Source organism: Chelmon rostratus, chromosome 23 (assembly GCF_017976325.1).
Source record: "Chelmon rostratus isolate fCheRos1 chromosome 23, fCheRos1.pri, whole genome shotgun sequence".
Taxonomy (NCBI): Eukaryota; Metazoa; Chordata; class Actinopteri; order Chaetodontiformes; family Chaetodontidae; genus Chelmon; species Chelmon rostratus.
Window position 1 is genome coordinate 13,870,907 of NC_055680.1, and position 26,032 is coordinate 13,896,938.

Below are 26,032 nucleotides of genomic sequence, written 5' to 3' on the forward strand. Positions count from 1 at the left end.
AATGAAATGCATTTTTTGCTTCCTCACAGTTTTTGTTCATATGCGGCAGCTGGCGTGTGAAGCTTTTCTTGTCAAGGATTTTTCAGAAGAGAAGAGTATCAGTGCTGGATGTGATGATGGCACACGCTTGGCTCTGTGTCCTCCGGCTATTCTGTGAGTATATCAGTGACTATAAATAAATATTTGATAGTTTCTATAAGTGTCATGTGTCTGATGAAGTTTAAAACTTCATTTTTAGTGCTGAATGTCCTCCTCTACTGTGGACACGCTCAAGGTAATCACACAATTTTTATTCTTTTCTGTTCACTCAACATGACTCCCCATGTATCACTCGTTCAAACAGCCTCTTTCTATGTTTTCTTTCTCTCGATGTATTCGTCATTCCACTCGTGAATCTTGTGTTGGTGTCTAGATTCGCTGCTGACCATTAAATCAAACTGGTCCACTTTATTCACCGGAGAGTCCGTGACGCTCGTATGTGACATGAGGTACGGAGAAGACACTGACTGGTATTACACAGTCATGAAGGATCATCACCACTTTTGCCCCAGCAGCTCAAAAAAGAGCTGTACAATACAGCCGCTAGCTACAGGCGACAGCGGTGAATACAAGTGCGTCGGTCATCACAAGCGCATCAGGGATTTTTCAAAAGAAAGTAATACAGTCTCTCTAACTGTATCAGGTAAGAGATCAAAGCTTAATGATGTATAAACTAGTTGACATTCAGAAACCTTAAAGTTTCATCAGCTCCATTGAGGCAATATAGACTTACACTCCTGTTATCCCCCTGCCAGTAGTTCACCTTCACACATATGTGTACTTTTCACTTTTACTGAGGATCTTTGGCTGGAAGAGTAACGCATCTTTGAATGTGTGAAGATGAACTAACTCATCTGAGGTGTCATTTACTGCAACGCATGCCAACAGCTTGTCAACCTGCTGCAAGACATAACTGCAGAAACCTCATGGGGACAAACACAGAGCGCAGGGGGTTTCTTCCAGATTTGGTTTTCTGTGAAGCATTTATGCACCAAAGCGACTACAGCGCCATGAGGGAGAACATAGGTATCTTAAATCTGAAATACTTCTTCTCTCTCAGACATAGAAGTAAAAACATTTTACTCCACAGTTCATATAAAGCCCTGAAAACGATAAACTGATAAATGATTGAAGGCATTAATAATGGAAGAAGGAATCTAGTATCAGAAGTTTTTTTTTTTTTACAAATAAACCCTGGCATTTGTTTGAAATGAATATGATGATGGCAACCAACCGAAAGCTGAAATCCTCCTGCACTAGTTATGGCGCAACATTTTGCTGTTGTCATGGTTTGGCTTAAAATAACTACTTCCTTAAAACAACCAATTCTGATTATTGCTTTGATACGGGAATCGATCCCTCCCGGCCGCAGCGCTGACGTTGTCGTCGTTTAAACTGTGTCTGTCCTCCGCTGCCGTCATCATCGCCCCCTGCTGGTACTGCACCTTCATACGTGTGTGTACTTTTCACGCCTAGGTGAGGCAAAACGTGACACTGACACGTGGATTTCATGCTTTGGTGTCTCTAAATATGTGATAAACAGAAATATGTCGTAACATTAGTTTTTTCTCAGTGATGTGTTAATTTAACTGAGCTGGCTTAGTAAAACAAGGGCCAACCTGTGTTACACAGACAACGATGTGATCCTGGAACATCCCGCATCCCCTTTGTATGAAGGAGAATCAGTGACCGTTCGCTGTCGGCATCGGACTCAGGGGAAAGAGGAGAATGCTGCTTTCTACAAAGACGGATTACTGCTTGAAATGGACACAAACCGGCGGTCAGAAGCTGAAATCACCATTGAGCTGCTGTCAGACGGGAGCTCTTACATGTGCAAATTTGATGAAGACGAGGAGTCTGAGCCGGTCAAACTGAAAGTGGAATGTAAGTGTTCTTGATTCTCAAAATTCAAGGGCGTTTTTTGCCTGCAGACATGATGCAATACATGAGTGATGATCTCCATTAGCATCATCTTTGAGACACTGGACACTAACAGGAGAAAAGAGAAGTGGATTTGCCCTTACTTTAATCCATAGTTTGTTAATTTAACTGGTGATTTCCATCACTTTGATTATATACAAACATTTAAAACAGTGATTAAATATTTCAGTATTATTTTATTCCTTTAGTTGGGCAATAATTACCATTTTTATGTCTTTGTTTTAAATTAAACAGCACGTAGGCCAACGGCTCAACTGAGAAAAGAGCAATCATACATTCCATTGGGGGGCAACGTGACCCTGGCCTGCTCTGTGAGCCCCCCGTCATCTGGCTGGAAGTACTTCTGGTACAGAGGCGAGAAAACCTCCGAACCCCTGATCGCACAAGACGTCGCTTTCCACTCGGATGGAAGAATCCACGTCTCGCAGGGAGGACTGTACTGGTGCAGAGGAGGAAGAGGAAACCCAGTTTACTACACGGAGTACAGCGATGCAGTCGGTACTGGCAAACACACAACCCAGAAAAGTACATTTTATATAAGTCACAAGGCTAAAAAACATTTTTGTTGATTAATATTTGTGTCCTGTTGAGCAGTCACCAACAGGGCTGTTGTGACCCTGCAACCCCACTGGCCTCAGATATACTACGGTGAGACCATCACTCTTACATGTGAAATTGGGGCTGAAGGAGACACTGAGTGGGAGTATGAATGGGCGACACCCAGCTCAAACACAATTCAAAAGCACAATAATGATAAGATCAGATCGTCACACGGGGGAGACCACAGGTGCATGGGCACAATGAAAAGTGGCAAGTCTTCAACGGACTGGAGTGACGCTTTCACACTGACACTATCTTACGGTAAGTCACACGCTTTTTAGTGACTGCATTTTGATTATCACCCTCACATTTGTGTGAGATATTTGGAGACAGGCGGAGAAAATATGTAAGACAGAAGCAGTGCATGTCATCCACAAAGCATATATCAAAGCATGGTTTCATTCATTTTTTTCAACAGATAAACCCAAGCCTGTCCTCACCGTGTCTCCATCATGGCTGAGTCCCGGAGGTGCAGTTACTCTGAACTGTGAGGTTGAACATCCGTCTGCAGGGTGGAGGTTCTACTGGTACAAGACTGTTCCCAAGCTGTCAGACGATTCCTACAGCTATGAGCCTCTGCCTGGCAGCGGCAATGGGACTGAACAGAATTCCTACGTTGTTCATGGACAGACGGGCACAGCAGGATACAAGTGCAGAGCAGGAAGAGGAGACCCGGTGTACTACACTTATTACAGTGGCTTTAAGTTTGTCTGGTCTGGAGGTGGGTTCCTTTAGACTCTTTGACGTTTTCTTTCACACCAAGTCAGATGTTCTTTCTTCTGCTGGAACAAAGTTCAGCACGACTGATCCTCCCAAACTTTGACTTGGGAAATCCGTAACCTTGTCTTGTAAGGCTATGACAGCTTTCTTTAAAGGGTTTTAATGTTCTAAAAATACTGTTTGGAAATATGTCTTATGGTTGTACGGCCAGATCTGGAAAATAAACATACATTTACTCAAATATGAACTTTAGTATAAGGTTGCGGTACAGGATCTTTCTTTTTCACCTCTCCAGCCATTCCTTCCTTCATTTTCCTCTTAGACTTTTAGTGATAATGGGACATCTGTCTATTCTGGTATTGCTACTTTCACATAAAGGTATCCAATAATACTTTTACATCCAACAGTTCTCTCCAAAATACATTGTATGCACCAATTACACACTCCTCTCTATGCTAGATTGCTCTCTTCTTCCTATCAACGTTCTGGGAAGTTAAGCATCGTTACTCACTAAATTTACTGAATTACTCCCATTCCCATACGCACTCAACAATTAGAATGATTAAATCCACAAGAAACATAAATATGTATCTCCAGTACATACATCTTTTGGTGCTTGTGTGTGTTTGTGTGTTGTTTTTCAGATGTTCTGGATTCTGGACCATCTCTCACAGTGAGTCCTAACAGTGTGCAGCACTTCACCAAAGAGCCTGTGACGCTGAGCTGCGAGGGAAACTCTTCGATGTGGAGAGTGAACTGTTTTTCCAAATCCGGCTACCTGCAGGCCTGTTCCTCCTGGGGGATAATGACTGGCTCCACATGCACCACCAGGTCACAGCACATTGATGGAGTGTACTGGTGTGAGTCTCAAACAGGGCAGTTCAGCAATGCGGTCAACATCACTTGGCAGTGTGAGTTTTAATCACATTTTCTGTGCGTGAGTTATTTGAATACTCTTGTATAGTGAATGTTGAATATAAAACCAGCAGAAAGATCAAGATCTTTTCCAAATGAGTTGAACTCAACGGTTGATTCGTTAAATACTTTCAACAGCTTTCGTTTTTTAAGTCTTTTCCACACTGGGGCTCAGCACTGGAGACCCTCAGGGATGTGTCCTCAGCCCCCTCCTGTTCATGCTGTGGACCCATGACCCCACACTGTCGTGAAGTTTTTGGATGACACCACCGTCATCGGCTGGATTTCAAATGGCAACCAACAGCTGGGCTTGCCGGCGCGGGAGTGGATGTCTTTTTCTTATAGCAGAGGGAAAAAAACTTTATGATATAAAATGTCATCAAATGGACGACCTGCAAACACACAAGCAGACCGTACCAAACACAGTAGTGTAAATTGTGAGATTTATTGTGACCAAAGACAGGGCTATAGGTTTGTAGGCAAGATAACAGGGAGTGTAACGTTATATTTAATGTGTTTTCATCATGTTCTACACCATCTGATCTGTAACCAGAGCTTCGTATTCTTTAACCTCTTCACAGTCAGTAACATGATCATGGTGAGCCCCGTCCGACCTGTGGCTGAGGGAGATCCTGTCACTCTGAGCTGCAAGAAGAAGCCAGGAAAGGTTCTTTCTCATGTGTTTTTCTACAAAAATGGCAAACTCATCCATAATCATAGCAGAACGGAGCTGACTATCCCTGCGGTGTCGAAGTCAGACGAAGGCTTATACAAATGTCAAGGAAAAGCTTCACTGCAAGATTCGTGGGGCTGGGCTTCACCAGACAGCTGGATGTCAGTAAAACGTGAGTATGATTATAACAGTTTCTTCTGTTTGCAAGCTGTGTTACAGTTTAAATACATTTGTGAAAGAGAAACTTTGGAGTTACACAGACTAGTGCAGTACATGGAGGAGCTAAACTGTTTCTCCTGGTGCAAAATAAAAAGGATTCACGTAGCAGCGTTCAGACTTCCCTGTCTTTGCTTGCACCAGGAAACTTGGTGATTCTGACTTGCTCCGTGCAGCAGAATGAGAAGAGGGTGGTGGGTTTGAGGTGTAGTTAACGGAGCAGTTGTGAGTCATTAGTGCGAACAGTCATTGAAGCAGGATGCAGCTGACTTTTCCAGCGCTGGGATGATGATGGTGGTGGTCCAGCCTGTGCAGGGGGAACAGTCTCGCCCCAGTAGCCCCAGTTTGCCGCACTATGACCTGCTTCAGAAATGATATTGGATGCATATTTAGTGCAGTTGCATTTGAGTTTATGTGAACCTGTGCCATGTGAATAAATATGAATGTGAGTTATTCATTGCAGCGGTGTCCAGGCCTCAGAGCTCTCCATTTCCTGTGCTGCTGATTGTCGGGATTGTTTGTGGAGTTTTGCTGGTTATCCTCCTACTGCTGTTTCTGTATTGCTACACAAAGTCAACAAGTGAGATGTTTTTTTCTATTAGATTGATTTCACTCTAATTAGGCAAAATCACAGATGTATTCTGCTACTATAGCAACAATCGTACAGTCTGCAATACAAAACCACGTGATGGCAAATGTCTTTTCTTTTTTTTTTACAGAATCATGTTTCATCAGGTTGGTACAACACTCTCTTCTCCCATTCTCAATACAACAGCAGCAACATGTTCTTTATGAAATCCACCTTATTTGCTGTCCACTGGCCAGGTCTCAGAGCACCAATCAGGGCTCTGCTGCAGACCACATGACAAACCAGGATGAAACTCAGTGCAAAGAATACACTTCCGTCCATGGTGAGTCATTTGATGATTTTATTTTTTTAATTTATGGAGTTCATATAATGGGACTAACATGATTAATGTGACCATTGCTTGATTTTCACTGCTCTGTAGATGCTTGTTTCTATGAAACAGTGAACACCCCCAAAGAAGCTGGAATTGGTACAGTCCATATCTTCTGTTTACCTTTTAACATGGAGAAATAGAAATATTAGAATATTATGAATATCATGATGTAAGGTAAGTGTAAATGATTGATAATCTCTTAAATAAAAAAAATCTATATTTCAGATGGACCCAATGATGTTACATATTCTTTGATTGAGCTTAAACACATTGCTAAGAAGGGTGAGTACTTTACTTCATGTGGTGAGAATTACATGCAGCAGTTGAGGTACTTTTGTGGGCCAGGGTCTGACAAAAGGAAGTTGTCTCTTCACGCTTTCATCTGATCCTTCTAACAGGGATGAATAATGAACCAGAGGAGAGCACCGTTTACTCAGATGTGAAGATAGGATCTGCTGCAGGTAGAGCCGAGTACAACATACTTTGTACAAAGGGAAAAGTTGCATTGGGTTCTGTGCTGCCGGCTGCAGTGTACTTTTTTAAAGAACAATTAAACAACAAGGAGTCGCCAACGTCAGCAATGGATGAACATAACAATACCCCCAAAGTCTAAAAGCTCTTAAAGCACATCCCATATGTGGGGGATTTGACCATTTCAGAAAGAGAATGCAATCCATCCTCGCTTGTGAGCGACTGAGCCTTTCCAGGATGCTCCTTTCATACCCAATCATGATGATCACCTGTTACCAATCAACCTGTTTACCTGTGGAACGTTCCAGACAGGTGTTTTTCGAACGTTCCACAACTTTCCCAGTCTTTTGTTGCTCCTGTCCCAACTTGTTTGAAACGTGTTGCTGCATGGTTTGAGCTGTTTGAATCGCAGAAATAAACAGCATGCACACGTCAGTGCATTATCACTGTAAACTGGGGCGTTACTCCAAAATTAACAAATTCATCTCTTCATTTGTAGGAAAATCAAATCCTGCGACAGCGGAGGAAACTGTTTATTCTGAAGTCAAACCAGGAACAGCTCTTGGTAATGACACAGCGAACAACATAATGTGCACATAGGGATTAGCCACTGTCATGATTGATTTTCCAGACAGTTAAATGGGTTAGAAATGGGAGTAAAATGTCATAAAGCACCATTAATTCTTGAAAAACCCTAAACTCTTTTTCTCCTTTGGTTTTCTTCCAGATCAACAAAGAAATCTGCATCGACCAAACAAACAGATATGACAATCTGCACTCTTGTATTTACAGCTTTTATGAATGTGCTCATCTGCTGCTGTTCTGGAAAGTTAATGTAACAACAGATCGTTAAAATAAAAAAATGCCTGGTTTTAATCTCCTGTTGTACTTGAAAAGACTGCAGATGAACACAATATTTAAATATTCCCACGGTGTGTGTTTAATGTCGTCCTGCTGAGGTAGTCTCATTCATGTCTCTGTGGACTTCGGCCACTTGAGTTTTACAGATGTCCCAGCAGCACCGGTGTGATGGCTGCACTGACGATGTCTGAATTCATGCTATCACAGCAACACATCAGTGAACGTGCAAAGAGGAACGGACACATCCAGTTTCAATCACTCAGGCTGTCAAGCTGTGGCTTCCTCTGTGGTTGTAGTTGCAAAAAAATACCCATAACAACATTATGGATAAGAATTAGAGTAGATGATTTCTTCAGCTCCCATTTAATGATTTATACATCTAAACTACTATGGATTGTTAAATGATAGAAAGTGTTCATTATGGCTATTATAATCTAATATCAGAGGTTTATAACATGGCTGTTTTACAAATGAATCCTGACATTTTATGCTCAGACTAACTATCACAATAATGGTCAGGCCTAGAGTAACAGGTGAAGCCTAAGCTTCTGTTCCTGTCCAACACTACAGAATTAAAATGTAGTCATCCCATTCCTACATTGTTTTTACTTTGATGTGATGCGCAAACTGTACTATATCGCTATTTTTAACGTGCAAGACTCAAGGTAAACTTTATTTTGCATTTCGCGAGCAGGAAGTGAACACATCAGAGATGTTGCAATTGTGTCAGCTCTGCTATAAGAGGAAGGAAGGAGAGATGGGCTGTTTTTAGAAAAAAAAAACATTTGCACCAATGAGCTCATGCTGATAATGATATGCAGCCCCTCTTCTCCCGCAGTCTTGCTCACATCCTCTGAGGTGGAGACGCTTGTCGGAGGCAGAGCGACTGCTGGATGTGAAGATGGGACTCGCTTCGCTCTGCGTGCTGATGCTATGCTGTGAGTACTTCACTGACTCTCTCTGTTTGGATGCTTCAGAAAGTGTCTCATGTTGTTTTTACCTTTTTTTAGGTGTAACAACTGTGTTGACTCACAGAAAGCTGTGACACTGCATTGTCTCACTGTAAAATCTTTATGTGTTTTATATAATTCATGTTGTTTTCTTAGCTGGTAACTGACTTTAGAGTGGAGGACTGTGATCACGTTCAATGAGGGTATCAATCTTTATTTCAGTGCTGAATCCGCTCATCCACTGCGAACAGGCTGAAGGTAAACACACATGCTCCCTTGTTTTCCGTCATCCAACTGAATCACTTCAGCTGAAGTGGACTGCATCACTCTGAATTGCATCACTTCTTGGTCTATTTTCTGTCGGAGCATGCATCATTTTAGTCAATGCATGACCATGAATTACCACATGACTATTTCTCAAACAAAATTTATTCTATATGTGGCAAGGCGAGCGGTTATATGACAGTTGTAGACAACGCCACCTGGGGACTTTCACCCCAAGATATACAGGGCTCAAACTACCAGCTTTCAATTTGAAACAAGGGCACGCAGTTCAAGAACTCCACGGGACAAGAGCGTGATTTCCAATTATAAAAGTCATAGGTTTATTAAACAATTATTTAAAATGAGCACAGACTAAATAAGTCCAAATAATGATAATAATGGTAAGCAGGAAGAGGAAACGGAAAGCGCGAGGAAGGGTACCACCTGGTGTATTTTTAGGCAATCGCTGGCAAATTGTCTGCCACACCGCCCCTCACGGTAGGGAGCGCAGCACTATCCTGCCACATCTATATATACATATAGTATGTACTGTGTATACTATACATATGTTACCATATCCAGCAGTTTATTCTGTATATAATAATATATGTATGCTTACACTTATACCTGCAATTGCCTACTGTGACTGCTGCACATGCTCTATATTCTGTATCAAAGTGGAGTCAAGTCAGATTCATTTATAGCACATTTAAAACAGCAAACACAGAGCAGACAACAGAAATCATGCATATACCCAAGCAGAGATCAAGATAAAGTCAATGACGAATGTAAAAACCAATTAAACAACCATTATTTAAAAAAAAAAACACATATGAATTGTGTTTATCACCCTTGATCTTATTCATATATCTCTATACTCTGCACTTGACTTCTTTTTGGACTTTGGTTAGATGCTAAAATGCACATCTTTGCCTCAGTCCCCAGTTAAGTGTCATCTAGCATGTTTAAATCGTGTGCCTGAAGTATGTATGTTTGGAGGTCGACCCGCAGGTTTTCATTCTGCCAAAACCACTTCCCAGCAGATAAAACCAAGCCTGATCTCACGGTGTCCCCATTGTGGCCGAGTCCCGGTGACTCTGTAACCCTCAGCTGCAGCGTTGGAGGTCCGTCTGCAGGATGGCGGTTCTACTGGTACGAGGCTGCCGCCAAACGATCGAACGGCTCCAGGAGTTACGAGCTGCTGCCTGGCAGCGGCAAAGGGACCGAGGAGGGTTCCTTCATCGTCCGTGGACAGACGCACACAGCAGGCTATAAGTGCAGGGCTAGGAGAGAAGGCCTGGGGTATTACACTGATTATAGTCAACCAAAGTTTGTCTGGTTCGGAGGTCAGTGTGTTTGCTCCTTTCTTTGCCTTTTTTTTCTTTCTTCCTTTCTGCCACCACCATTCTGCCAATGGCTCCCAGGTTTTTAAATAGTCGTTCTTGCCTAAATAAAGCACAGTTAAAGGCCGCTTTGCCTTGTAGGCGTTAGATTTTCACTATTAAAGCGTGACCCCGGTTAGACGTGAGAGGCAGCTGTTAGAGCTGGTTGTTTCTGTAGAGAGAGAAGGATCATTTTTCACTGTGCTGCTCTGAATCTGAATCATGTTTCTGCGCTCGTTCTGACCCCGAGTTGAACCGTTTTTATTTAACAGATTCCCACTCAGCGTCGGTCAGAGTGACTCCTGACAGAGCGCAGCACTTCTCCTCCAAGCCCGTCTCGCTGAGCTGTGAGGGGAACTCAACCGAGTGGACGGTGAGGAGGTATTCGGAGGCGGGCCACCTGTCGAACTGCTCCACCTGGGGGGCGATGAGTGGGTCCACGTGCAGCCTCCACATGCATAAGAACAAAACAACGGTGTACTGGTGTGAGACTGCGTCAGGGGAATTCAGCAATGCAGTCAACATCACTGTGCAATGTAATGTAATAATGATTTTTCTCTCATATTTTCTCATTTTAGCAACGACAATACAGGATTTAACATCTTATATTTGAATCGCATAACCAATGCAGTGAAATGTTAATGAGAGACGCCTGAATGAAGGGCCTGCAATTATAATCATTATTATATAAGAATTAGTACAGTGATACTAGTCCTTTGAGGAATATATATGTTGCTCCAGGGGCCAACTTTGCAAAACATAGTTTAACATACAGTAAAAAAACGTTCAATACACACATGTGCATAATATAAAATTATGATATTCTCTTAATTATAAGGTTTAGTGTATTTACATTGAATAATTTAAGTGATGCATGAGCACACATACTAATAAAGGTCAAATCATTGACCCACCTCTGTCAACTTAGAGAATCAAAGAATCTGCAACTGAAACCTGATGTTCTTTGTTTTGCAGATAAAGATATTATCCTGGAGTCCCCCGTCCATCCTGTGACTGAGGGAAACTCCGTCACGCTTGTCTGCAAACTGAGGAACGGAACATTCATCTCCAATGTGTTTTTCTACCGGAACGGAGATCTCATCCAAAGCGACAGAGGAGGGGAGCTGCAGATCTCCGCGGTGTCGAAGTCAGACGAAGGCTTTTACAAGTGTGAACACTCAGGAAGCGAGTCGCTGCAGAGCTGGGTGGCAGTGAAAAGTGAGTGTCGTATAAATATGTATATTTATTTTCTCTCCCTTTTTCAGAAGCTGCTCCTACTCTCAAACACTTCACCCAATTAAATGTGAAGCCATTAAACTCATGTGGTGTTTATGTTCTGTTTAAATATATATTTCCTGTATGTATACACTTGGACGCCTTTGTACATGTGTGAGTGTCACTTCTATAACTGATCATCTTTTGAACATGTGGTCTAGCTGATCCTGGACGCGGGTCCACTTTTACCTGGTTTCTTCTGTTTTGGTTATAATAACCTGTGACCTGTAATCGATGACAAATAAAAAGTATTGATACTTTTCTTTGAGTTGCTGCAGTGTCTGGGCAGGAAAGCTCCTCTTTTCCTCTGCCACTGATCATTGGGTTGATTTGTGGCCTTCTGCTGATTATTCTCCTGCTTCTGTTGTGTTGCTGCATGAAGTCAAAGGGTGAGACCTCGTCCTTCTGATATTTGATGGATTACAGACTGATTATTCAAAATCATCAAGACATTCTAATGTAACAACAAATGTCTTTTTTACAGATTCGTTCTTTGCCAGGTCGGTGCAACGCTCTCTTCTCTCTTGAACTCAACAGCATTATTAACTTTACTGTTCTTATTACATTTTCAACCACGTTTTTTCCCATATTTTTTAGGACTCTGGATCAGGGAGCGCACCAGAGTGACACTCGACCTAAAGTGCACTCCTCTCATCTTCGTGGTCAGCCTCAAATATAATCAAGAAAAATTTCACGAGTTATTATTTAATGTTTATAAGCTTATTATTTGAAACACTCACTTTCTGATGTTTATAAAAAGCCACAATTCACCAGACTGGAACCAAAATCAGGCAAAAATACGCTGAACTCGTCGAACACAAGCACAAAAATCAGAGCTGAAAATGGTTTCAGTTAAATTTTTCTGCTTGAATTGAATGTAAACTAGCAACACATAATAACACCATCACGGCTTTATGGTATGAAAACACCTCTTATGCAATTTGAAATACACCAGCTCAAATAATTCAAACACTCTAAACATCAGTGACTTCTACTTTATCAATGATCAATTGATGCTTGTCTCTATGAATCAATGAAAGGCCCAGAAGTCACTGAAAGTAGTGCAGAAAATACACAGAGCAGTCAGAAACACTCAAAACAGAATGACTTAGGACTAATTTTAATGGAAAATAATACAAAAATGCATATTTCAGATGCGGTTGAGTCCAGCGACATCACATACTCTTTGCTCCAGCTCCAAAACATGCAAAATAAAGGTGAGTAAAGAAGATTCAAGCAGCACATATTGTTAAGAGCTATTTTTGTTTTTCAGGCCAGCAATGGCATTTCATTCGTCTGATTATCTGAACAGGGCGGCATCATGTACTTGGGGAACACTCTGTTTACTCCAACGTGAAGACAGGATCAGCTGCAGGTACAGCCACTCACAAAAGTCCATCCCATATTCTTTATTTTAAAATGACCCTGCAGGTGATCTCAGGTAGGTACCACACACCACCACCAGGGGTCGACAGAGCGGGGGACTGTCTAATGCAATGCCAGTGTAGCAGCTTTTAAACCTTTGTCTTTGCTGTTAGAATATTACTGACCCTTACTAAAGTTTTTAAAATAATATTCCACCTATTGTTGTAACCTGTACCTTGTTTCACCCTGACTCACCTTCTATGTATGCGTATTTTATATCATGGATATGCATTATGGATTATGGACACTGTGTTTTATAATAGTGTTATTTATCCTTCACCCAGATAATGTGTCTGTCAGTTCACCTTCTGTTCACTGTAATCTGGGATGTTACTGGTCAACTAATCGTCTCTCCATTCGTAGGAAAATCATCTCCTGCAGTGATGGCTGAAGTTTATTCAGAAGTCAAACTTGGCTCTTGGTAATATGTGATTTGATGTGATTTGTGCTGGATGCTTTGGATGGATGCATGCATTTTTACCTGGAGGTTATTTTGGACTTTTAAAATCTTCGTCTTTCACTTTTTTATGTAACAATAAAGCTTTTTTTTTTGCAGCTGCAAGCATAAAGTCGTGTTTTTCAATCGCTTTTGTGTAATTTTTACAGTTTTGTGCCTCACAGTAACCAAACAGCAATGCAGAAGTTCACAACATTGGTGGCACTATTGCATTTGAATGCTGTGTCCCAGTTTCATACCAAGTACTAATGGTACAAAGTATGTCCTGGAAACTAGTCTTTATAGTAGCCTTTGCATTTAGTCCATAGGAAATCAACCCGTTTTTCTTCCTCATTCACTTTAAAAGTGTAAGGAAAAAGAGTTTTCTGTGTTGTAAAGATTGCAAAGCTCCTAATCATTCTGGGATATATCAATAAAATCCACTTTTTTCCACTTTTGAGCAGCTTCTCCATTTCCTGTGTCCATCAACAGCTCACTCAAAATCAAGGTTTTTTTTAGCATGCACGCTGACTGTTTTGATTTTAATTTTTTTGGCCACTTTTCAGTGTGAATATACAACACACTGTACCCAAAACCTGCGCAGAATGAATATGCAGTGTGTATTTTGGGAAACAGCTGCAGTTTCATAGATGCTGGTGCGATAGGCTTCTGTATCACGTCCGTATGGCCCTGAATGTCAAACTGATTCACATGTTTTTATACCATTAATTTAAATGTAAAAAGGAATTTTCTTTCTCTTGATATCATGAATTTCTGCCATCAAAAAACTCCAAACGTATTAGCTGTGGTGTTAACACCGTCTGCGTGCGGCTATCACGGCAGCACATCTCTGATGTGTTAAAGGGGAACTGACAAGTTGAGCTGCACCCACTCATGCTCACCAGAAGTGGCCTGGCTTGTTGCTTCTCTAATGACTATTTGAGGAAACTGGAGATAACTGTTGTTGTAAAGGTCGTGAAGGTGTTGATGTGTTTCTGATCTCAGCACAAACTGCAGGGCTGTTTTGCGTTTGTATTTATGGACGTATTCATTGTGTACTTATTTCAGTATTGCTGTCAGGGTTCGGCCTGTATGTGACATGAGGCTCGGCCACAGGTTCACACATTTCTACAGTTTCCCTTTTGAGCTACCGGCTCTTTATATCTTTACTGGTAATGTCCGACGTCAGTATTTAATTCTGGGCTTGCTGTGAAAAAACAGAGGAAATATTATATTAATATATATTATATAATATATAATATAACAGTTTTTTCACAGTGTTTGAGATTGTGAAATCAATTTAAACCATCCTCTTCCTCATTGTATTGTAACAAACACCACCAGATAATTGCATTCACTACCACATTTAGCTGTTTTTATTGCTGTATTTATTGCTTCTTATACACACGTGTGTGTATATGAAGCAGGTGTGTGTGTGTATATGCATATATATGTACACACACACACACACACACACACACGATTGATTATATTTATATTATATTTATATTATATTTTCAAATCAAGTCAAAATCAAATCAAATGATTTGATTTGATGAAATTATATTTTGATTGAACAGCTATCCCTATCCTGTCTTCTATAAAGTCATTTGTTGTATGTAGAAATATATCACGTGTTGTCACTCTGATAATGACATGTAACCAGCAACACACTTTGCAGGCGCGAAAAGGAAGTGAAATTTATTGATCTCAAACTGATAAGTGATTTGGCTTGTTTTTTTCTCAGGTTTCAGTAGCAGAAAGAATTATATAAATTTGACATTATTATTAATCTGAATGATCTAAAGAGCTTTTTTTAAAATGAGGGTGATTTCTCTCAGTTTTACGATGTATAGGTTAAGCAAGAAAAAAGATCGACTGTTCGGACAGCGCGCTTGCTCATTTCTATTTGGGAGATCATTCAAATTTAGCTTAAATTTGAGGTTAGCGCTTCCTGTGCATGTGCAGCAGAAGTGGAATTTTACAGCAGTGTGGTAACTGCCAAACACAATGCATCACGTGCAACACAATATTTCCTACTCTGTTTTCATATTTCGTTTTCTTTTAGATTTGGGGTAAAAATGCATTTTTAAAGGTACAACTTGCACTTTTATTTATTATTTATTTTCAGGGACAATGCACATGGCGTTAGCTCAAACGCTGGCTTTCAACTTGCATGTGGGCCTCCTTTTCACGTCCTTTCCTTGAGCTGGACTGCGACACAGATGGTTTTTCTGATAAAACCTTGCAAGCAACAATTTTGCATTGAGTTCTGTTTTGATCTCAGTGACAAAAAAAGTCATGCATTTATCTAACGTATGAAGGTGAGATTATTACCTGCAGGAGAAATATCAAACACTGAATTCACAACATGCCTTTAATCAGTCCAAAGGCCAGTCCACTATAAGTTTTTTGATGTTTTCTCATTAAAAAAATAATCTTCCATAATATGAAATCATCATCTTTCCACCTTACATCAAGAACTCTGTACTTTTGTAGATTTCGCTGTATTTCATTTGATCACGTCCATTTCTTCCCTCTCTTGATTTGTGTGCACACACATCGCACCACTACGATTGATATTATATAATTCAAATCGTGCCACATTTATTTGCAGTCATTGTCGATATGCAGACGCCATGTGGTTTCTTGTGCAAGTGTGAGTATGTCAAAACGTGTGGTCAGACCCGTTGCAGTGGTGAGAGGAGGAAGCAGAGATGGGCTAAGCTCAGTGTCGGTCTTGCTGTTCCTCAGAGTGTCGGCGTTGGATGTGAGGATGAGGCAAACTTCGCTCTGTGCGCTGTCATTATTCTGTGAGTACATCTTTGAATCAGATGTTCCTGCCTTTATTGACTCTCTGTTTGAGTCCAGCCAGTTTGATAACGTCTGATGTGCTGTCAGTCTTTATTATAGTGTTGAGTACGCTCCTCTGCTGTGGACACACTCAAGGTGAACAATTTTCTTTCTCTTCTGTGTTTATCCATTAAACATGAACTTCCACCGACTGTGTCACCCTCTTCCTGTTTTCTACGATTCGTTTGCCTCTTTTTAACTGTGTTTGTGTCGGCTTCCAGATGCTGAGCTGACCTTTGAACCCAGCTCGCCCAGTTTATTCAGCGGGGAGTCTGTTACCTTCACATGCCACATAAGAGAAGGGATTGCTACCGACTGGCAGTACAGACTCAACAGGAACGGTCGACAAATCGCCTCTTTCAGCACAAGCAACGTGTACTCACTCAACCTGAAGGCGCAGTCGGGTGGCGTTTATCAGTGCGTCGGTCGTCAGGGCTCGACAAATTTGGAAAAACAGAGTAATAATGTCACTCTGTCTGTATCAGGTAAGATGTCAAATTTACTGTCACTGCCACCACTGTCTGAGCAGCCATGTTGAGATAATCACTGCACGACTGCAGACATAATCAAGAGAAATACAATAGTATAAAAGCCTCTGGGGATGAAACAGAAAGGCAGTGCGGAAGTGCCAAAAACTGCAGTTCCTAGAACAGCCACTTGAGGCTGTGTCCAAAAGTGAGTCAGTACCAAAAATATGAAAATAATCTATGCTTTTCCGTTGGACGCCTCCCACGAAATTTAGCACTGAAAGCTAAAGCCGGCTAACTGGAGTCATGACGGTCTTATAAACTGTGTGCGTCTTGTTCATCTATTTACATCACCGTTAACGACTCAGTGAAGCTAACGCAGCTAGCTGGCATCCACATTACAGTTTGAATAAAGGTCAGCTTTTTGTGCACGCCGTCGAATTTATGAGGCAAACTTCCACGTTACTCATTTCTGTTTTTAGCCAAGAATGCACACCCACGTATGTGCACCCCGCCTGTACATATATATCCTACATGAGCAATATTCCAAATACTGCAGCTATTGTGTCCTGTTCTGTATATTCTAAACCAATCAGAGCACAGACCGAAGGCCACTCTGACAGCAGACGGGAGATCTATACCAGTAGGGGGCGCTGTGACGCTGCAGTGTTCTGTGGGCGGCTCTGCTGGCTGGACATATGAATGGCTCAGACGTACCTCGGACTCCGACAAAGCTTTGGCTGGAACAGAAAGCCTAATCAGCATCTCAGAGGAAGGCCTCTACCAGTGCCGAGGAAGAAGAGGAAACCCGGCGTTCCTCACGAAGCACAGCGACGTGCTGCGCCTCGAGATGACTTGTGAGTTCAGCAACTTTTATTTTCCACATACAACAGCATGCATTAATGATGTTCGTACCACAGCTCCCTCTGTTGGTTTTATGATTCTTGAACCGTTCATTCGACAGTGCCCAACTGGGTCTCTGTGGCCCTGCAACAGAGGCAGACTTCCATATTCAGTGGTGAGGCGATCGCCGTCATGTGTGTGGTAGAGGGAGGAGGAGACGCTGCTTGGGAGTACGAATGGAGAACGGACAGCTCCAACACACCGCCAGCACACAGCGAATACAGGATTCGCAGTGCTTCTGTTTCCCACAGTGGAAGCTACTGGTGTAAAGGTAGAAGGGGCTTGTATTCCTCGACGGGCTGGAGCGCCGCCTTCCAGCTGACAGTCTCACGTGAGTCAGATTGTCTTTCATTTGTACTGTGTCATGCTTTTGTCCATCTATGACAAACACTGATTTTTTTTCCAAAACATTTTTCAGCACGTAAACCCACAGTTGTGGTCTACAGGAGGACCGACCCAGGTGGCGGCGGCGAAACACTGACCTGCTCTGTGGAGGACTCTGCTGAGTGGAAATACACCTGGTTCAGACGTGCCTCTGTCTTTTCTGAAAGTGAGATCCTTACAGATGGTGGACCAGATGCAGTGATCAGTATCTCAAGAGGAGGCATCTACCACTGCAGAGCAGAGAGAGGAAGCCCGGTTTTCTTCACAGAGGACAGCCATGCAGTCACCGTTGAGAAGAGAGGTGAGCGTTAGCGCTTTAGTTTGGAGCGGTGCAGCAGAAACAAAGCTTTAATTCTGTAAGATGATCTTCTGTTTTTATTCGTGAACAGTTCCCAACAAGGCTGTTGTGTCCCTGCAACCCAACTGGTCCCTGATATTCACTGGAGAGGCGATCGCTGTTCGATGTGAGATAGACGGAGGCGGAGACGCTGAGTGGGAGTATGAATGGAGCAAACCCGGCTCAAACGCCTTCCCAGCCCTCAGTGAATACAGGATTGGCAGTGCTGCTGTGTCCCACAGTGGAAACTACAGGTGTATGGGGAAACACAAACAGGACTTGTACTCCTCAACAGCGTGGAGCGAGGCCACCACATTGACTGTTTCATGTAAGTTGAGCTGTGCACATATGTGTGTGTGTGTGTCTGTGTGTTGTTGAGGGGATACATGTTTTCTGCATTATCACACCATTACTGAGGACACTTACCAAAATGAATAGAAAAGACTGTATTTAAATTGTCCTACAGCACTGTGTGCAATGCACAGACATTTAAGAGTGTGACTAAATGAAGATTTTTTGGTAAAAGTTGCAGTGCTGCAGAATATTCGCTTCTAATTACTGAAAATAGCAGTTAGTTACAATTACTAATTACCTCATTAAAAACAAAATTACTGATAACTTCCACCAAAAAGGAATGTGTTGCTGTGATAAGTAACTTTTCAGCTGCTTTTTTGAGATGCTGCCAATGCTAATACGACTGTGTGATATGACCAAAATCTCACATCCCGAAATAGTTAATGTGATATCCAGATAACAACAGGCTGCATATCATGATGTAGCACATTTCTTGCAAATTAAATTCATAAACAATTTAAATAAAGAATAATTCATCATTACATTTTTAATTATTTTTCTCCTTTTATTTAGAACCTTTGTGCAAATTTTGCAGGTATTTAACAAAATATCAATGTATAAAATATAAAAAGATAAAAACAAAAAAACTTTTCAACTATAGCTGCAAACAAACCTCTGAGTCTGGGGTTTGTTCTGAGCACTGGACTGCACCGTTTGACGTGACTATTGCGCAAGTTAAAAATAATAATGGACTAAGTGGTTTCAGTCTGTTTCTAAATGCAGAAGTTATTTCTTGCTTCTTTCTTTCATGAAGAAACTAGTGGGTCCCTTTAAATTTCAGAAATTGTAGTCACAGCATTTCATTTGAAAAAGTAGTTACTACCAACAGTAGTGGAATTACAGTAACACTTCCCTTTGCATGTGTTTGCACGTGTTTTTGTAAGCTGTAGTAATTAACTTTTTTTATGTTCTGGACTGAACAGCGCACAGACCAAAAGCTAATCTGACTGCTGAAGACAGAGCCTTTCCAGTAGGGGGCAGCGTGACTCTGACCTGCTCCGTGAACCCGTCATCGTCTGGCTGGGAATACTTCTGGTACAGAGGAAAGAAAACCTCCGAACCCCTGACTGCACAAGATGCTGTTGTCCTCTCAACTTGGCAAGTCAGTGTTTCACGGGGAGGACTGTACTGGTGCAGAGGAGGAAGAGGAAACCCAGTTTACTACACAGAGTACAGCGATCCAGTCAGTGTTAACATGATCAGTAAGTCTGCCATTGAAATAGTTCACGTTCTTTATAAAATGGTTCATTTTTGTGTCTTCACTGGTGAATTTTGAACCTCAACAGTCACAAACCAGGCCGTTGTGACCCTGCAGCCTAACTGGCCAGAGATATACAGCGGAGAGACCATCAGCCTAATATGTGAGATCCAGGGAGGACACGCTGAGTGGGAGTATGAATGGGCAACAACCGGCTTGGATAAATCTACAAACCAAAGAGAGTACAGAATAAGTTATGCTTCTCTATCAGACAGTGTGCAATACTGGTGTAAAGGCAGGCTGGAAAGGCCACAACACAGTTCAACAGCGTGGAGCGCCTCCTTCACGCTGAAAGTAGATAATCGTAAGTCATATTTCATTTCCGTTGATAAAAGCCTCCAAGTTCAGGCTAAATGTGCATTGCATGGAATCCATGAACAAGACTGCAGACATGTTCTCATTGTGAGAAAATCACTTCTCAACAGACAAACCCAAGCCTGTCCTCACTGTGTCTCCACGATGGCTGAGCTCTGGAGACTCAGTTACTCTGAACTGTGGGGTTGCACATCCGTCTGCAGGGTGGAGGTTCTACTGGTATAAGGCTGTTCCCAACCTGTCAGACAACTTCTTCGTGTACAACGACTTGCTTGATTGGCCACCCGACAGCAGTGAGAACTCCTACAGCTATGAGCTGCTGCCTAGCAGCAGCAGGGGGACGGAGCAGGATTCCCACATTGTCCATGGACAGACGGGCACGGCAGGATATGCATGCAGAGCTGGAAGAGGAGACCCGGTCTACTACACTGATTACAGTAAAGCCACACTTGTCTGGTCTGGAGGTCAGTTTGCATGTTTCCTCTTTCGTTCTCTCAGCAGATACGTCATCATCTGTTTCTGTGCCCAGTGAACTAATGCCCACATGAGCACGTCATTGAATGTGCACATTCATGCCCCCCAATAGAGGAAATATCTTGACTGTGTCGGGACTAGCATGTTTAATGCTCAACAATTTAAAGGACCAGTGTGTGTAAGATTTAGGAGGAGGAAGTTTATATTTTATTTGGTGTATAATCACCTGGAAATAAGAATGGTTGTGTTTTGAGCTCTTTAAACCTACAGAGGGTCCTCTTCCACAGAGTCCACCATGTTGTTATTTTACTCAGTATTCAGACCTGGGCGCATACACATTTGTGCACATGTTTTTAAAACCTTTTTCAAGTATTTCATCCTTCTTTTTAAACCGTGTGTTGAGGAAATTGTGCCGCAACAAAGCAGTTTCCCTGTGGGGATCAATACAGTTTTTCTGAAACTGAATATGAATCTGAAAAGAAGGTGCGAGGCCTGCAATTCAGTTCAGCCCCACCACTAGATGCCACTAAATCCTACGCGCTGGTCCTTTAAAATGATGCAAACGCAGTAAATCCAAATGTTGTTTTTCAGATCTTCACTCACAGGCGTCTCTCACGGTGAGTCCCGACAGAGTGCAACACTTCACCTCTCACGATGTCTCACTGCACTGCGAGGGAAACTCCACGCAGTGGAGAGTGATGAGGCTTAATGAGGGCAGCTATCGGTCAGTCTGCTCTCACACAGCGACGTTGACCGGATTCACATGCAACATATCCAGTGGCCCCAGTGGTGAAGTGTACTGGTGTGAGACTGGATCAGGAAAGTTCAGCAATGCCGTCAACATCACTGCAGCTGGTAGGTTTTCATCATCCATCTTTAAGCCATGCATGAATGGTAGGTGTCTGGCACTAACCAAGCAAATTTTGGCTTGTGAAAGGGATTCATTTGTACTCATGCAAGCTGAAATGTTCAAATATTCAATCGTTTTACAGATGATATAATCCTGGTGAGCCCCGTCCATCCTGTGGCTGAGGGGCAGCTTGTTACTCTTGGTTGCAAGTCGAGGACAGAACAATTACTTTCCAATGTCATTTTCTACAAAAATGAAAAAGTCATCCAAAGCGATGACAGGGCGGAGCTGAGTATCTCTGCTGCCTCGAAGTCAGACGAAGGCTTCTACAAGTGTCAGTACTCAGGAAACGTGTCATCAGAGAGCTGGATGGCGGTAAAATGTGAGTGTGACTGTTGCTGCTTGTCTCCCTTTCTTTATGTGCAACACATAAACCTCAGTCATCATTTAGTGATCTTACACAGTACAATGTTACATGATGGTTTTATCCAAGAATTTAGATAAAAACTTGTAGATAGCACAAAATAACTGCTGCTGATGTGCCCAAGTGGTGGAGATTAGCACTTACACATATATACGATGTCACTGACCACGGCGATAAGATACATGTGAGTGATGGAGGGACGAGCGTAGAGGGATAAAGTTATCCAAACATCACACAATTAAATACAAATGCTTGTTAATTGATGTTTTTGTCCTATATTTTTCCACATCAGTGATCTGCTGAGGCCTTGATTGCCGTCCCGACTTGTGTAATCCTCTCATAAATAAAGCTAATGAAGAATTATTCGTTTATTGCAGCGTCCAGCTCTCCGTCTCCGGTGGCGTTGATCGTTGGGCTGGTTATTGGCATGTTGCTGATTGTTCTCCTGCCACTGCTACTGCTGAGTTGGTACAAAAGGTCAAAGGGTGAGACCTTGTCCTGTTTATTTTGAATAAACGACAGCCAGCTTATGAAAAATCTCACGAATTCTGATGTCGTGACTTGGTGGCTCAGTTTGTGAAAACAAATCATATGAAGTAATAATTTTCTAATTCTTCTCCACAGATACATTTTGTCACAGGTTCGTGCAACACTCGTCTCATAATAAAAATAACTTATGCTTTTTTTTTTTTTTTTTTTTTTTTACATATTACTAGTTACGTTCAATGTTTTTACTACATGTCTCAGGCTTGTCCCGTCTCAGAGAACCAATCAGAACTCTGCTACAATCCAAACTGTCGACAAAGATGAAAATGAACACCAAGTGTACTCTCTTCTCCAGGGTCAGTCCTCCTCATTCATTCTTTATTCAAGTTATTTAGAATAATGATAGCATCATGCCTGTGTTGCAGATTTAACACTGTCAGAATAAATAAACTACACTCATGCAGATGAAAGGACTAATCTGATTTTGTCTGATTTTTTTCTGACCTCTAGGTAATATTTGTGTCTACGAAACAATCGGTGGCAGCGGGAACACTGGAACGGGTAAAGTATAAACAAACTTACCTACCTAAATGTACATATGTTACATGACCAACAGTGTGCGGACAGCTGAATACATGTATGTGACTGTTGAACATCTCATTTCAAAACCATGGCCATCAATCCACTCTTCTGGAAAGATTTTCCACCAGATTTTGGGAACTTAGCTGCAGGGCTCACAGGCCACGTTTTAAGTCATCCCAAAGGTGTTGAATGGGGTTGAGGTTGGGGAAGAGCCTTCATCAAACAGCTTCTACAAAGTTGGAAGCACATTATTGTTTAAATATCTTTGTATGCTGTAGCATTAAGATTCACTTTAATGGACACTAAGAGGCCAAACCCACCCCCATGAAACCCAGCCCCAGACCAAAAGCACACATCTTCATCGTCTTTAAGTGGTGTAAAAGACACACTGAATTTTTATCTTGTTGTTTTAACAGGAATATATGATGATCCAGCAGAGAGCTGTGACTACGGTAACTTGAATCTTGATTCAACTGCAGGTACAAATACGCTATCTATTTACATCCCGGTCTCACTCCTGACTCGTCAAATACAGATGGCTGGTTAGGACCCCTTGTGGTAACTTTTTAGAGCACTGGGTACCTCTTTAGCATCATTTGTCAACATGCAGGGCAGTTAGACTTCTGCAGACAGGCTGTTCTAACCCCCAAAGCGTGACATGACGTAATATAGACGTGGATACGAGGAAACGGGGATTCCAAGTATGAAGGTTTCTTTCATAAGTGAAGTAATGGAACATACATAAGCAGCATACTTAATTTAAATCAAACCATGGTCTTTTTCTAAACCTAACCAAGTTTTTTGTTGTGTTTTTTGTTGCTAAAACCTAACCAAAGTGCAACGTTTTCATGTTACTCATGTGTTTATTAGTGTTTTCAGCAAGCTTTCTTTTAAAAGTGTAACATTGACTATGGAGCCCTGCAAATTTAAAAATGTTAATGTGGTAGCCAGTGCCTTAAAGAATGATGCCAATGGGTCCTGACCAAGCGTCTGTATGTGATGGATGTGTTGCCATTCATAGTAGCTACTGGGTCATTTGCATTTGAATTGCATTTTTAGTAAAAGTATCATCTTTATTAGATACACCAGAGTTATGTATAACTGCAGGTCAGTAGAGACTCACAAAAACACTTTGAAGAAACGTATGCAATGCCTGTATGCAGTGTACCTGGGAAACCGCCTTGATTAATGTTGTGGGATATATGTAATGTATAATGCAATGTATGTATGCAATGTATGAAGTACATGTTTTTCAGCTGTATTTATTATGATTTTGTTGCAGGTTTATAAAGAGAAGTGCATCGTCAGCAAAGAAGAGAAGCGTGGACAATAACATAACAGACCACTTAACTGTTTCTTACAAATGCTGCCCTCCAAACATCAGATGCACAGTACTTTACACAGTTCAATAGAGGATCATGTGATGAAATTACAGTTCTGTTATGCTTGATACAATTCCCTGTTGGTTTCTTCTGAATTTGCTTTTGCTTTTGCTTGCTGAGGAAAAAACAGCGAAGTAGCTCTCATGGACTCAGGCATCACGTCGGTTTAATTTGGACAGATGGTCACATGTCAGCACAGAATGATCTTATATGTATTTTTATTTGGAAAGGATTGCACTGCTCCAGCCCCTCACCACTGTCACCACTGTTTCTTTAACTTTAAAGTGATTAAGATGAAATGTGACAATCAAATCAGGTTTTCTGCTGTTGAAAATATGTGAATAATAGCTATTTAAGTTATTTTAAGTCTATTGTCTAAAACAATAGATGAACGAACAGACATGCAGAATCTGCAAAATGGTATGGAAATATGCTTTGAATGGGCTTGACGCCAAAACACATTATGTAGTAGCAACAAAGAAGAATTTCTGTTTTATTGAAAACATTTGTTTTATGAAAAAACAAGTAACAGGGATGTACAACTGTGTGTCATCTGCATAACAATGAAAGCTATGTTGAAGTGATGTGTCATATATTGATATATTGATTCAGTAACAGTAAGAGTAGCTAAGTCAATACAACGTATATGTAACAAACATAAAAATACCCAAAAAGTCCAGAAACTCTTAATACTGTATGTGTGGGATTTGACAATTGCTGACTCCTGTGTTGTGTCTCTATTAAAAAAATAGGCAGCACAGAACCTAATAAAACTTTTATTATATATTCATATTTAGTCCAAAGTCTGTTGGCTGTTCCTTCAGTTGACTCTGTCTTCACATGTGAGTAAACAGCACTCTCCTCTGGTTCTTCAGATGAATGCATGAACTTCCTGTGCTTTATTCAGGCACTGCTGTATAAATGAAAATCAAGCCGCGATTCATTTAATCACTTCTCATTCTGTTTCAGTGCTGTACACATTTTGATACGCAAGTAAACACTATCTGATATATGACTGTCAGAAATCGGGTGAAATCGGCTAAAGCTAATGCTAATTTCAATTCAGTCAAGTATTTGATTGAAGTTCTTTCTCAGATGGAAGCACAGCTTACATAAAAGAAAATTCAGTCAGCAAACGCAGAGCCTAACCTCAGCACTTCACACATCTGGATCAAATGTGTGTTTCTTTACTGTGGTCTATAGATACAGTCTCTTAAAAAAAATCTTCTTTAATTTCTAATTAGTAGTGCAGTTAGGGTTACAATTACCAGAGTTTGTAGTGATGCAGCAAATCTTGAACATTTCCTTTTTGTCACCTGCCGATATCAAACAGTGTGATGGTAAAATGGTGCAATCCAGCTGTTATTTTCACAGTAGATCTAACTAATGATCTCTTTTTAGACTGTTTTTAATGAGACCCAGCAACGGTGTACTTTCTGCTTCCTGTCTCACTTTCCGCCCCTTCAGTTCTTCTTTTTCTCGAATGCGTCACAGCAGAGTTTCAAAGACCAGAGGAGGAAACAGACGTTCTCAGAGATGACTGACGGTCTCCTGTCTCCTGACTCGACCTGCTTCTGTGCCTGCAGTGCTCTGCTGCTGCTTGGGGTCTTCCTCCATAGTATGTATACCTCTGGTCAGTAAAGCTCTGCTGTTGGGAGAGGTATTTGTTTGGCTCCTACATGAACTTACAATTGCACAGCTGAAGTATGTAGGTGAAGCTTACCATATTTCCTGGATGCTTGCACATCGTCTGGGTCATCGTGTGTTTTTAGAATCATGTGACAGCTAAGTTGACTTTTTTTTTGTATTTTCAAATGTTGTTCTGTTGCATTA

General features: G+C 41.5%; 2 protein-coding genes across 5 annotated transcripts; both read left to right on the forward strand.

Annotated features, from left to right (window-relative positions):
- Positions 1 to 48: 48 nt before the first annotated feature.
- On the forward strand, positions 49 to 25,214 carry LOC121626965. Its single transcript, XM_041965721.1, has 37 exons — positions 49 to 153; positions 239 to 274; positions 413 to 682; positions 1,672 to 1,923; positions 2,215 to 2,478; positions 2,575 to 2,841; positions 2,999 to 3,301; positions 3,945 to 4,211; positions 4,797 to 5,060; positions 5,568 to 5,684; positions 5,824 to 5,839; positions 5,930 to 6,015; positions 6,115 to 6,162; positions 6,465 to 6,527; positions 8,237 to 8,336; positions 9,723 to 9,958; positions 10,267 to 10,530; positions 10,970 to 11,212; positions 15,199 to 15,205; positions 15,789 to 15,943; positions 16,032 to 16,079; positions 16,205 to 16,468; positions 17,047 to 17,307; positions 17,415 to 17,684; positions 17,772 to 18,038; positions 18,127 to 18,402; positions 19,352 to 19,630; positions 19,715 to 19,990; positions 20,112 to 20,465; positions 21,067 to 21,330; positions 21,468 to 21,707; positions 22,127 to 22,234; positions 22,374 to 22,389; positions 22,497 to 22,591; positions 22,746 to 22,796; positions 23,234 to 23,296; positions 24,100 to 25,214. Exons 1-37 carry the CDS (start codon positions 114 to 116, stop codon positions 24,105 to 24,107), a joined length of 6,438 nt encoding a protein of 2,145 aa, XP_041821655.1. The 5' UTR covers positions 49 to 113; the 3' UTR covers positions 24,108 to 25,214.
- LOC121626837 (low affinity immunoglobulin gamma Fc region receptor II-b-like) lies at positions 7,340 to 13,561 on the forward strand. 4 transcript variants are annotated; one of them, XM_041965536.1, is made up of 11 exons: positions 7,340 to 8,336; positions 8,571 to 8,606; positions 9,653 to 9,958; positions 10,267 to 10,530; positions 10,970 to 11,212; positions 11,539 to 11,658; positions 11,754 to 11,769; positions 11,867 to 11,931; positions 12,424 to 12,486; positions 12,582 to 12,644; positions 13,058 to 13,561. In XM_041965536.1, exons 1-11 carry the CDS (start codon positions 8,300 to 8,302, stop codon positions 13,117 to 13,119), a joined length of 1,275 nt encoding a protein of 424 aa, XP_041821470.1. In that variant the 5' UTR covers positions 7,340 to 8,299; the 3' UTR covers positions 13,120 to 13,561. The 4 variants fall into 4 exon arrangements, with proteins under 4 accessions (XP_041821470.1, XP_041821468.1, XP_041821469.1 ...); XM_041965534.1 differs by lacking the exon at positions 13,058 to 13,561 and having other exon boundaries at positions 12,582 to 13,014; XM_041965535.1 differs by lacking the exon at positions 13,058 to 13,561 and having other exon boundaries at positions 11,548 to 11,658; positions 12,582 to 13,014.
- Positions 25,215 to 26,032: the final 818 nt, after the last annotated feature.